The sequence below is a fragment of the Mirounga leonina genome, unplaced genomic scaffold (genome assembly GCF_011800145.1).
Source record: "Mirounga leonina isolate KUSES-001 unplaced genomic scaffold, KU_Mleo_1.0 Mir_171, whole genome shotgun sequence".
NCBI lineage: Eukaryota > Metazoa > Chordata > Mammalia > Carnivora > Phocidae > Mirounga > Mirounga leonina.
This window is the reverse complement of record NW_023270436.1, coordinates 15,111,226-15,124,082: the sequence shown is the minus strand read 5'-3', so window position 1 is coordinate 15,124,082 and position 12,857 is coordinate 15,111,226. Positions and strand designations below refer to the sequence as shown.

The 12,857-nt window shown below is 50.4% G+C and overlaps 1 protein-coding gene across 2 annotated transcripts in view; it reads right to left on the bottom strand.

Moving 5' to 3' along the window:
• HSPB8 (heat shock protein family B (small) member 8) overlaps positions 1–12,857 on the bottom strand; it is a 67,593-nt gene that overhangs the window by 43,442 nt on the left and 11,294 nt on the right. The window contains exon 3 of one of the 2 annotated variants that reach the window (XM_035017112.1): positions 10,913–11,935. The exons of the other annotated variant lie outside the window; for it this stretch is intronic. Coding sequence (XP_034873003.1) covers positions 11,776–11,935 — 160 coding nt within the window. The 3' untranslated portion in view covers positions 10,913–11,775. Of the gene's footprint in view, positions 1–10,912; positions 11,936–12,857 lie in introns of those variants that run through there. 2 annotated transcript variants of the gene reach the window in all.

Below are 12,857 nucleotides of genomic sequence, written 5' to 3'. Positions count from 1 at the left end.
AAAAATATCCCTGTCCTCACAGAGCTTACATTCTAGGGGTACAACACAGATAACAAACAATGGAAATAATAAATACAGAAATTATATAGCATGTTAGAAAGTGATAAGTCTTATGGGAAAAATAGATTGCGACAAGGGGGCTCAGGAATGATGGATGAAGGGGGAAGCCTGCAGTTTTAAAGAGGGTGTTCAGGATGAGCCTCATTGAGAAGGTGACAGCTGAGCAAACGTTTGAAGGAGATGAGAGTGTCAGCCACACAGATGGAGGAAGAGCCTCCCAGGCAGAGACAATTGCATGTGCAAAGGACCTGAGGTGGCAGGCTGTGTGCCTGAGGTGTTCACGAACAGAAAGGGGTGCAGTGGGGAAAGTGGGAAGGGATGAGGTTGAAGGGCCACAGAGGGAATGCAGTGTGTGTACGGAGAGAATCCTTTAGGGCTTTGTAGCCATAATAAGGACAACAGCTTTTACTCTGAATGAATTAAGGAGTTATAGGAGGGTTTGAGTAAAGCCAAGCCATGGTCTGAGTAATATTTTCCCAGGATCACTCTGGCTGTTGTGGCTGAATTGACTGTGAGGTATCCATCTGCAGATGGATGTATAAACAAAATGTGGTCTATCCATACAGGAAGATATTATCCAGCCATAAAAAGGAAAGATGTTCAAACACCTGCTACAACATGGACAAACCTTAAGGACATGACACTTAGCAAGAGAAGTCAGATACAAAAGGACAAATACTGTATGAGTCCACTTTTATGAGCTGTATAGAGTAAACACATTCACAGAGATGGAAAGTAGGTTAGAGATTCCCAGGGACCGGGGGAGGGAGGAATGGGGAGTTTTGTGCTTAATGCCTACAGAGTTCCGTTTGCAGTCATGAAAACGTTTTGGAAATAGCAGCGACGGTTGCACAAATTGTGCATGTCATCAATGCCACCAAATCGTGCACTTGCAAACAAAGGGTTAAATGGTAAATTCTATTATATATGCTATTTACTGCCATGAACATAGTCTTTAAAAATTGACTGTGGGGACAAGGGTGGAAGTGGCCTCAGCTGTAACATCCGTGGGCTCAGATCAAGGTGGAGGCAGAAGAGGCGAGAGGTGCTCAGATGCCGGCTACACTTGGGAGTTACGAATTTCCTGACAAGCTGTGGAGCCAGTGGTTCCCAGAGCCATGTTGGAACCTGGGTCTCTGGAACCTTCCCGAGAACCCTAGGATCATATAACGAGCGTTTTTTGCTCACTGCAGGTCACGCCCTTCCAGCCACCCAAGGCTTCCTGGTTCTGGTGGCCCGGCTAGGACCGGGTCTTGGAGTCCTCTGGTCCTTCGGGGCACATGGTGGTAGCTACGCAGAGTGGAGGCTCTGGGCTGGAGCCCTTGGGGATGTCAGCGCCCCCCAACCACCTCCCCATCCTGGGCTGGCGCCACCTGTCCTGCCCTGGAGTCTCAGCGCCGAGTTGGCAGGTCCCCTCTGTTTGTTGCATCCCTCTGGTCGTCTAGGAGATGAGCTCCAAGGTCATGAGCCCAGATCAGGAACTGGGTGGAGTAAGGTGGAGCAGATGAGCTCATGAGCAACACTGTTGCTGTTTGCACAGGGGACCTTAGTAACTGGCCAGAGTTTGGCCCAAATCTTGCTCCTCCTGAATTCGAGCACCATGGACAGGGGATCCTGGGGGACTGAGCGTGGGTTATGGGCTCTGACAGTCCTGGGTTCAGGTTCCAGCTCTGCTCTCCTACTTCCTGTGTCACTTTGGGCAGATTGCTTCCCTTCTCTGATTCCCCGTTTCCTCCCATTGGGATGATATTACCCACAGCCGGGACTTCTAAGGGTTAAGTGGTAAGCAGATGAATGAATGTTGGAAAGTGACCACAGCTAGACAAATAGGGCTCATATGACAGAAGATGCCTGATTATGGACAATGCCTGGTGACCAGCTGACAAGGAGGGGTATATACTGACGCCACGTTCTAAAGTGGCAGAGAAAAGGAGGGAGCAGTTTGCAAGAAGAGAGACTGAATTCTTTTTTGCACATGTGGAGCTTGAGAAGCCCCTGCATGGAGATGCCCAGGAGGCATTTGCATGCAGCTCAGGATTGCTGATCTGGGCCAGAGAGAGGGATTGGGGGTGCTAGCTTAGACAAGACGGCTAGTGGAGCTTTGGGATGTGTGTGATGATCCCAGGGAGATGCATGGGGAGCTTAGGACAGGGTTCCCAGCACCACTGCATTCATGGGATGGTTCCAGGAGACAGAGGATCAAAGGAAGAGGTGGGAAGACTTGCCCGGGGTCCCAGAAGGAGTCATTCGTTGAGCTGGACTGGATGTCCAGGTGTCACCTTACAGGTGGCAGGGGAGATGTCACTTGGCCCACCATCTGTCCCTCTCCTTCTCTCTGTCCTTCTCCCTCTCTCACTATAATAGCAGCTGGTGTTTGTCATTTTCAAGGGAAAGAAATAGACTTTACCTAAGTTATGGGAAAAGGATGTGGTATAGCTCATATAATTGAGAGGAAAGCTAAGCACTGGACCCCCAGGAAGGACAGGAATGGGGCCGCTCCAGGGATCTAGAAAGTAAGAAAAATGAACATCTCTTCAGGGTACTGTCACTGGGATGAATCAACTCAGGTACTTTCCATCCCTGAGGCTCTGCAGAAGTTTCAAATTCCCACGAGGGAGGCCCTGATGGCTGTAGCTTGGGACAGGGCCCTCTGATGGAAAAGCCCCGTGAAGCCGCACATAATGGTGAGGATACCCCAAAGACATATGCAGGGGCTGAGACGAAAGAGACCCGGATGCTGCCAGGGAGAAGCCATGGGTATGCACCCCTGGGACCTGCACAGGGCTCTCCGGGGCTCTCCAGGGCTTCCGAGATGGGGCTCAAAGGGCATCCCCGGAGGAGGCGAGACTTGAGCACAGATGATGTGATTGGGCAACCTGATTCATTCATTCATTCATCACTACCCACTTACGCCTGGCAGGATCCCAAAGGGATGCGACAGAAGGTGGGACAGGATAGCTTTAACGAGAGGAGGAAGAGCAAAGTAAGACCTTAGCCATTCAGATTAGTAATTAGGGACAGGGCGGGGTGGTTAGGGCAGGGTGTCCACACGGCCTGTCTTTTTATATGCCAGGAATTGTTTTAAGTATTTTACATATCTTAACTCATTTATTCCTCACAGCAGCTCTGCAAAGCATTCCCTCCTCACCCCTATGTTGTTGCCCGAGAGCCTGAGGCACAGAGAAGTTAAGACGTTTGCCCAGGGTCACCCAGCTAGTAAATGATGGAACAGAATTCAAAGCAGGGCAGCCCTGCTCTGCAATGTGTGCATGATTGTTTCACTCTACCACCCTGCAAATGCCCTGTGGTAGGAGAGGAAGGGAAATCTGCGTCAGGTGATCTATTCCATCAAAGTGTCTCTTAGGAGAATCAAATCCTAGATTTAACCACTCGGTTTCCTTTTTTTTTTTTTTTTTTGGTCTCAAAGGCAATACATTCTTTATGCAGAATATTTGGAAAACCCAGAAATGCACAAAGAAAAAAAAAAACTCGGAACACCCACCTTCTTTAGAAAAATAACAACTTTAATGCAAATTTATAACAACGGAACAACCGAAATGCAGCTGCGATTTTATATTTCTTATAAATGGGTGATCACACATACTGATTACGTGAGGCCAGCTTTTCTCTTGTACTGCTTCTGTGACATTAAATCATCTTCAGGAGCATGACAGTTAACGGCTGCATACTCTTTTCCCATTGTACGGAAGCACCATCCTTTGTCCGGCGAACCCCATACAGTTGAGCCGTTTTGTCATTTCCAATTCTGTGTGAGTATAAATGCAGCAGATGCTGGCAGCAGTCTGCTCAGATTTAACCATCTGTGCACACCCCCCCTGGCTTCTGGGTGGGTTTGTATCTGTGACTCTTCTTTGCAGAACCACCCGGGGGCTCCTAGAACCACTTTGCCCACAGGATCAGAGAGCTTGATGCCTGCATCGCCCCTCCCTTCCATCCCTAGGGCAGACCTTAGCCAGTGGGTGTCGGCATGGAAGAATGAAAGCCCAGATCCCTTGACGAGGTTGGAACACCTTCTGATCCGCTCTCCGTTCCTTTACGGGGCTGTTGACCCATAGCCTGTAGAGGAAGTGATGTAGTGCCATTTTCAAGGCCAGATCACAAAAGACATGACAGACGTGCCTCCGTCTTAACGCTGTTTCTGGGATCCCTTGCTCCAAGGGAAGCTAGCTGCCATGTCACGAGGACATTCAACCAGCCCCCCTTTCCAGAAAGGCCTGCGGGGTGAGGGCCAGCGGTGTCCGTCCCACAGCCATGAGAGTGAGCTCGGAAGCAGACCCTCCAGCCCCGGTCAAACCTTCAGATGACCGTACCCCCGTACCCCTGGCTGACATCTTGACGCCATGTAATGAGACACTCAGACTGGAACCACTCCGCTGAACTCAGAGGTGAATTCCTGAAACTTCCAAACTGTCCAGTAGTATGTGTGGTTTCAGGTCAGTGCCTGTTAGGGTTCATTTGTGATGCAACCAGGGCTCGCAGTGACGCCTTCCCTTTGCGGGGTCACGATGCACGTGGGCAGACTAAAGAAGGATGTTTAAGTGGGTCTACCCTGGCACTTTCCAAAATTACTTGACCACAGAACCCACCCCCGCTCCCTTTTCTTCTTATGGAACTCCCTTTGGGAGCTGCCAATCTAGTGTGAAATCTTGGACATCCCCAGAGAGTCTCAATTTCTGTCACTTCCGCAAAGACATGATCTGTCCTCCAAACTGTGTCTGGGCCGGCTCAGCTCTGAGCGTCTTGCGGGCGCGTGTGTGCGCACAAGCATGCCCAGCTCTTGGCGGTGAGCTCTGTCATCCTGTCTGCTGTGGATCTTATAAGCTGTCACAGTTAGAACCAGAACAAGCCAGTCTGTCACGCAGCTCAGACAGAGCACAAACAGGCGTAGGGAGAATGAAACCGTCCCGTGATAGCGGGTCACGAGGCATCGTTTCCAAGACAGCTGGCCTCGGCTCTCCTCTGCTCCCCCTGCTTTCCTGAGCTGCTGAGGTGGGGTCTTCTGCAGTTTCCAAACTTTCTGCTCCTCTTCCCAGCCACCCCTCTGGGGGACATTCAGGGTGGCAATGAATGAGTCCCACTTTAGAGATGAAGAAACAGAGGATTAAGGGCTCTGGTTTTTTGTTTTTTGTTTTTCCTAAGTCACACATCTACTTGAACCCATGCATTATTCCCTTTGCCAGAAACAATCCTTCCCACCCCACCTGCTCCCTGGCTTAGTGACACAGTGGGCCGGCACCAGTCTGCCTGAGTTTAAAACTGTCTTAGTGACTCCGCCACTTCCCAGCTGTGGGACCTTGGGAACATTTCTGGATCACTGCAGTTTGGCTACAGGTTAAATGGAACAAGGGCTGTGAAGAGCAGAGACAATAAACATTGGATAACACTATTAGTATTAATACTAGTCCTTCGGGTTTCAACTTGGACACCACTCAGGGCCTATCTGCCCTCTGGGCTCCTCCAGGGGAGCCCCTGTCCCCCTGCCCAGCCCTCCGGTGGTTCCTAACCCTGGCTGCAAATGAGAATCCCCTGGGGAGCTTTTAAAAAATAGCCCTGCCCAGGCTCCACCCCAGACCAATAACATCAGAATTTCCCGAAGTATTTCTATAATTTTTTTTTAAGATTTTATTTATTTTTCTGAGAGAGAGAGAGAGAGAGCACAAGCAGGGGGAGTGGCAGAGGGAGAGGGAGAAGAAGGGTCCCCACTGAGCAGGGAGCCCAATGCAGGGCTGGATCCCAGGACTGTGGGATCATGACCTGAACTGAAGGCAGATGCTTAACCAACTGAGCCACCCAGGCATCCCATCTTGAAGTATTTCTAGAGCATGAGCTTACCCTTACCCTTCCCTCGGGCCAGTGAGGGGTGCTGGAGGCTGGGTGTCGGGGCTCCAGCCTAGGAGAGAATCCCCACACCTCCATTGGGCACCTGATGGGGAAGAGCGTGAATCCAGCCAAGCAGCATTGCCCACCTTGCATCTGTCCCCAGCTTCCAAGTCTTCCAGGGAGGGTAATGCTATAGTCCACCGTCAGCGGGTTCTTGGCCCCCTCCCTCCCTCCCTGTTCTCTTAAAAAGAAAAAAAAATGAACCCTGTCCACGGTTTTGCAGGTGATGACAATAGCTGATATTCTGAGCACTTGCCATGCCCTAGGGACTGTGAGGACAGCTGAGGGGCTACAACCAGCCTCCTCTTTCATTAAAAATGGCATAATTCAGATTTCAAAGTTGTTTTTTCCTGGGGTACAATAACAGGTTCCTTCTTGGGCCGGGGGTGGGCCTGGCCACTAAGATTACGGAGATGTGGTGTCTCGTTACCTCTAGACCTCTGATAATGGAAAGCGAAATCCCTTCAGTGCCCCTAATTTCTTTTTTTTTTTTAAGTACATTTTTAAAAAAAGATTTATTTATTTATTTATTTGAGAGAGAGAGTACATGAGAGGGGGGAGGGTTAGAGGGAGAAGCAGGCTCCTCGCCGAGCAGGGAGCCCGATGCGGGACTCGATCCCGGGACTCCAGGATCATGACCTGAGCCGAAGGCAGTCGCTTAACCAACTGAGCCACCCAGGCACCCCCAGTGCCCCTAATTTCTGCCAGTCGGAGACACTGGGGACTGGGAGGCAGGTGCTGGGAAAGTGTCCATAGCACGTGCAGACTCCAGACTCTCCAGTGGCTCAGTAACCCACCGTGGGTCCCTGGAAGACCCTGGACTCAGTTGTTCAGGAGGGGCTGGATTTTCTGGAGGGACCCTCCACTCCTTACTTATTTTGGACTGTATTAGCACCAATGGGTTGAGCACTTCACACACACACACACACACACACGTTCATCCTCATCTTAGCCCCACATCGCCATCACCCAATTTTGTGGATAAAGAAATGAACACTTGCAGAGGTCAAGTGACAAGGTCACATAGGTCACACGCAGTGGTGAGCAGCAGAGCTGGGGTCAGAACTCAGATTCCTGCTGGCCCCACTGCTTCCTGATCTCAGAGCCCATGCTCAGTCCTGCCCTGGGACCTGCTATTTTCTTCTTGCCCGCGACCCCACTACACCCACAGGGCAGATCCCCACGTCTGTCTTCTTCTCCAGGGTCTAGTGCAGTAACTGATACAGAGTAGGCTGGGCAGGGCGGGATGATATTCCAAACCTTTAACAACAGGTAGGGCCGGGGCCCTGACTATTCAGAATGGCCACGGGTCCAAAGGCACCCCCTTATTCCCAGGGGGACTGGCAGGGCAGGGGAGGTATCTATGTTTTGGAATGTAGGTTTTATTATTATTCAGTTATGGCCGGGCCGAAAGATGAGGAGAGATGACTGCCACTGAAAAAAATAGCCTGTTATACTTACAGATCCCAAGAAGAGAGGGCTCGCCACGTTGTGGGGGGGCCACATTGTGGGGGGCCACGTTGCAGGGGGGCCACGTTGCAGGGGGCCACGTGGAGAAGCACGAGAGGCAGTTAAGAGGCAAAGGGAATAGGCAGAAATGTAAGCAGGAGCTTTGACCGTGGTTTCTGCAGGAAGGAACAGGTGAGGCAGGTTAGGCAGGTTTAGGATTGGCTGGATTGAATAATTTCAGCCAGTTTTGGGGCACAGGGGCTGTCTCCCAGCGTCTGGCACCTGACCTTGGATGATCAGGGCAGGTGGATAGTGGCTCAGAGAGTTAAGAGTGTGATGAAGAAGGTGGTTGGAGTGTGGTCTCTGGATCGGTTGCTTTTCCTATGAAAAGTGTGCCTGCAGGTGAGTCCTTTACTATGTCTAGGAATTAGCCAAGCTTGGGAGGGGCGGTCCCTCCAGGGCCAGTAAGCCCCCACGTGATCAAAACATCAGACTAAAAAGACATGCTTAATACAGGCAAGGACAATAGGGTCACCTTGGAGGCTCAGGCGGTGTTATATTTATCAAGTGATAAATACTGAAGTATTTCAATATTTGGACACCTGGCACCAACGTACCTGGGCATACAGTTGAATGGGGGCCGAGCCTGAAGAAAGGCACTCAAGTAAATATACCTTGCGCTGCTCGATTGGGGGGCTGGGCCTACAGTCTCCCCCCCTCCCCATGTCCCAGTTATCCTTGGAGAATGGCTACAGTGATGCTGTTGTATGTGGCCACCCTTCCCTTTCCCTCAGGAGCCTCCCAAGTAGCTCACATCTGCTTGCACCCGGGAAGCCTGGAGCTGGGGGTCAGGTGGATTGACCCTGCTGCAGACAAGGTGACTCAGCCAGCCCTCAGCAGCCAGATAGCAGCTCCCACAGCCGGCCTGGAGCCTCCCACCCCTTCTGAAAACTCCCGGGCTCAGGACAGTGGGTGGGGAGGGACCTCCCAGCAGCCCCACACCCTGCCAGTTCCAGGTGTTGGCTCATTTAAGAGACAGTATTGATTTTCACATTATGATGCACAACTCGTGATGCACCCCCAGGTGGGGGGTGGGGGAAGGGAGAAGCCAGCCGCTGATTCCCGGAATTTATTTCGAGACACATTAATTTGTTTCTTCCCTTCAAGGTCAAATCAAAGCATTTCCATACATCACCATTAGTAGCCACTGGCTGGCAGGCAGTTGGGAGGGGGCAGAGGGGGCAGCGAATAAGAAGTTCTGGGGAGCTGGGTCAAGGGAATGGGGTGGGGAAGCAGGTTCCCTGGCACTCAGTGTCCCAGCATCATCACGCAAGTGAGGGCACAGGAGCAATACTCTTGGTTGGAGATCTCCTGCGAAGGGCCGAGTCACCTATTTTGATGACAAGGCTTGTGTGTTTAAGCTGGAAGCGCTCAGAACCGCAAGGAGCCAGGTTTCTGGGATTTGAGATCGTGCCTTTGGCCTAATTTCCCAGGGTGACCCACACTCACCATTCAATCGTTCAAGGCATATTATTATTTGATGTACCAAACATTGCACTTAGCCCAGAAGACGCACAGGATGGGCTCGCCACTCTCCCCACTCAGGGGCTCACCATCCCTAAGCCCAGAAGTGGCAAACAAGGAAATCATAGCTTTGTTTTCCTCTCTCTCTCTCAGCTGACCCTCCCAGTGTAAAGACACGGATCTGACACCCAGCACAATGCATCACACCTGGTGGATGCCCCATAAATATTTTGTTGAACAAACATCAAATGGGTAGGGATTTTCCCCCTTGAATGATTCCTCCTCTCACCCTTGAAAACAGGGCAGTCAAGGTCAGTTGGGTTTTTATGATTGTTATGATTTCTTCTGCTGCACAGATACCCAAGCTGTTACATGGTGTGCTGCATGGGGACGAGGGTGAGAGGGGGCGCTGGCCACCCTGGTGGGAATCTGAGCTGGAACCCGAAACAATGAGCCAGTGAGGAGGGTCAGAGAGTAATCGTGGAGAGAGAGAACAGCGTGTCGAAAGTTCTGGTACCAAGAGAGGACTTGTCTGGTTGGAGGAACAGAGGGGAAGCTGGGTGGGGCTGGAGGGTGAAGGTAGGGGGTTAAGGTAGGGTGGAGAGAGACAGCCTGAGGACAGATCCCATAATGCCTTGCAAATCTCACAAAGAAGCTTGTACTCAATCCTTCCGACAGTGGGGAACCATGAAAGGATTTTAAAAGGGACATACCTTTCATCTGGGCTCCTGTGTTTTCTTCTGCCAGTGAGGCCCCTCCCCATCCCTCCCCCTACTTACTCAAGTGCTGCAACCCTGTCCATCTTCAAGTCTGAAAGGAGCGCCCCCCCCTTTCTCATAAGCCATCATCCCTACCCCCACCCCTCTGCAAAGCTCCAACTTGAAATACCATCTCTCTTTTCTTCCCACAAGGTGAATGGACTCACTGACGCCACGCTTACGTTTTCTTTGTTGAGAGAAAAGCAGAACAAGGTCCTATTTCATAGTAAGTCTGGAGTCAGATTTCCTGGGCCCCTTGCTTACCAGGTGTGTGATTTGGGGCAGTGCCCTTAACCCTTCTGTGCCTCAGTTTCCTTATCTGTCAAGTGGCGGTGAGAGCTGAACATACCTCAGAGAACTGCCGAGCAATGGAACTGAGCAGACACATGAAACCCTAGCGTGGTGTCTCGTATGTGGAAGGAGGTAAGTGAGGGACAGGCCTGCCTTTATCTGCCTGTTCCTGTTATGGATCTGTGAGCTCCTATGGGCAGAAATGGTGGCTCATTGTTCACTACATCCTTGGCTTCTAGCACAGGACCCAGCAAGTAAGTGTTCAGGAAATAGTCACTGACTTCTGCTGTCAATTTGGGCGTTTAGAGATGCCCTTGCCTTTGCAGCCCAGAAGCCCCTCATGAACTCTTCCAAAAGCAAATGTCCAGGTTCAAGTTCTGCTGTTATCCTGTGACTCACCAAAGCCGCTTAGCATCAGCTTCTTCATTGTAGAATCAATGTCTACTTCTTAGGGTATCATGGGGGTTAAATGGGATTGGCTCCAGGGATAGAGCATGTGGCCCAGTTTGGTCAATGAGATAAAAGGGAAGTCTTCTAAGAGTGTCTGGAAAAGATCTTGCTCATTGATAAAAGAGAAAGCCAGATGAGAAGACTCTTTTACCCCTGCCTTCTCTTCCTGTACATTGTCATATGAAGATGGGATGAATGGAGCTGCTGCAGCCATATTGCAAACATGAGGACAGATCTTTTAGACTTGTCAGAGATGGCAGAGGAGAAAGATCTCTGGGCTCTTGGTGGCGTACAAACTGAAAAAAACTCTGAAATCGCTCATCTCTAAACTTCTTGTAAAGTTAGACAATAGATGTTTATGTCATTTAAACCACTATTTGTTGCGTATCATTATTTGTAGCTACAAGTATTCCTAATTGATATCAGCTCTCTCAGTGGTATAGCATTTAGCATTCCCCATCAAAAGAAGCACACAAGGCTAAGAACATCAGCTCTTTTATTATTATTATTATTTACTGTTATTTCCCCCCCAAACAACAGCACAATTCAAATAACAATGACACACAAGTCCCACTCATATACATAATACCACTAGCCTGCCTACCAGTCTGTCTGGCCTTTGCTTGGTTCCTGGTGGAGCTGTTTGGAGACAGCCCCCTCTGTAAAAATCCCAAATTGGACATAGGAGGCACAAGAAGCGGGGGAGGGGGAGCACTTTAGGCAGAGAATGAATGGGCTTCCAGAGTCCTCAGGGAGTGCCAACTTGGGAACATGCTATATAAACGCTTGGGTGAAGAGCAGAAGGCACTGTTTTCGTGTGGCTGTTGGATAAATCCCATATGGGGGGTAAGACCTAGCTATCCCCCTTTGTAGGCCAGCGCTGCAGAAACATAGTAGAGTGAGCTAATGGGCTCCATCCAGCAAACCATGGGGCAGGCATGGAAAGTGGGAACCCAGAACAGGAATCTGGGTGACAGGGAGGTCCCCAGAGAGAAGCAATCCTTGCATTCGCTGCAAGGGAAGACACAGTGTGAAATGTCATGTCCCCTTCTGTTCTGCAACTACAGAATGGGCAACATTTTCGTCATGAGAGAAAAGGGAAAGAAAGAAAATCTCCCAGCATTTTGGCTTCAGGCAACTGAGCATGGCCTGCCAACTGCGCCATCCTATGGAAACACCTACTACTACTACCCTATCCAGGGAGTCGGTGGTCAGGCCACCCTGCAACCCCCCCCCAACATTTTAGTCACACTAAATCTACGAATTCAGCTCAAGTCGTGTACCCAGGAATCAGAGAAGCCCTGGGGTTGGGGAGGGGAAAAAATGGGCCAAGACTGGGGTCTCAGGAACAGGTGACTTCCTGGCTGTCTTGGGGAAGCTCATTGTTGAAATTGCTCTCTCCAAATGGTGAGTAAGGGGGGACCTGGGGAGCTTCGATGATCAGCAGGCCCTCTGGGGAAAGCGAGGCAAAGACTGTCACAGGATCCACCTCTGCGGGAAGCCTAGGAGAAGCACAAGATACTATTCATGTACTATGTTTCTTTTTCTTTTTTTTTTTTTTTTAAAGATTTTATTTATTTATTTGACAGAGAGAGACACAGTGAGAGAGGGAATACAAACAGGGGGAATGGGGGAGGGAGAAGCAGGCTTCCCGCTGAGCAGGGAGCCCGATGCGGGGCTCGATCCCAGGACCCTAGGATCATGACCCGAGCCGAAGGCAGACGCTTAACGACTGAGCCACCCAGGCGCCCCTGTACTATGTTTCATATAGCTTAAACAAACTTCTGTGCATCTGGAAGGACGTAGCTTTGATACAAATTTAGGCTTTGAGGGCATAGACACTGGGTTTGAGGCCTGGCTCTGCCCCTCTCTAGCTGGGCAGTCTTGGGAAGGTCACTCAATTGCTCTGAGTTTATGCCCTCCTCTGCAAATGGAGACAGCAATATAAAACTTGTATACCATAGTATTTGAAGACAGAGTCTGAACACGCCTTGCAAATGGTAACATGGTGTTCCAACAGTTAACTTACAAGATCACTGTGGCCCAGATGTTTGGCCTTTGGTTGAGGTCTTCGCCCACATGGGACCGGCTGCTGGCAGAAATGGCCCGCACCGCCATCCCGTTATAAAATGCAGGGAAGGCGGTAACTCACAGCAGGTAACACACTTTCATCTGCCATGTGCCTGCCGCAAGGGCTTTCCTACAGGACGCGTTACTGATGAGTTAAGGATGGAACAGGCCGGCCACCGGGCAACATTCTCTCTGATGCTTAGAATAAGCCTTGGGGCACAGCTGAAGTCTCTCTTAACAGGTCGTAACTGCTTTGTTCCCCAAACACATTTATAGGAAGTGACCTGTAGAACTTTATAAAGAGCCCAGAGTGGTTCATAGGTAGGAATTAATATGCCCATTGCACAGAACATT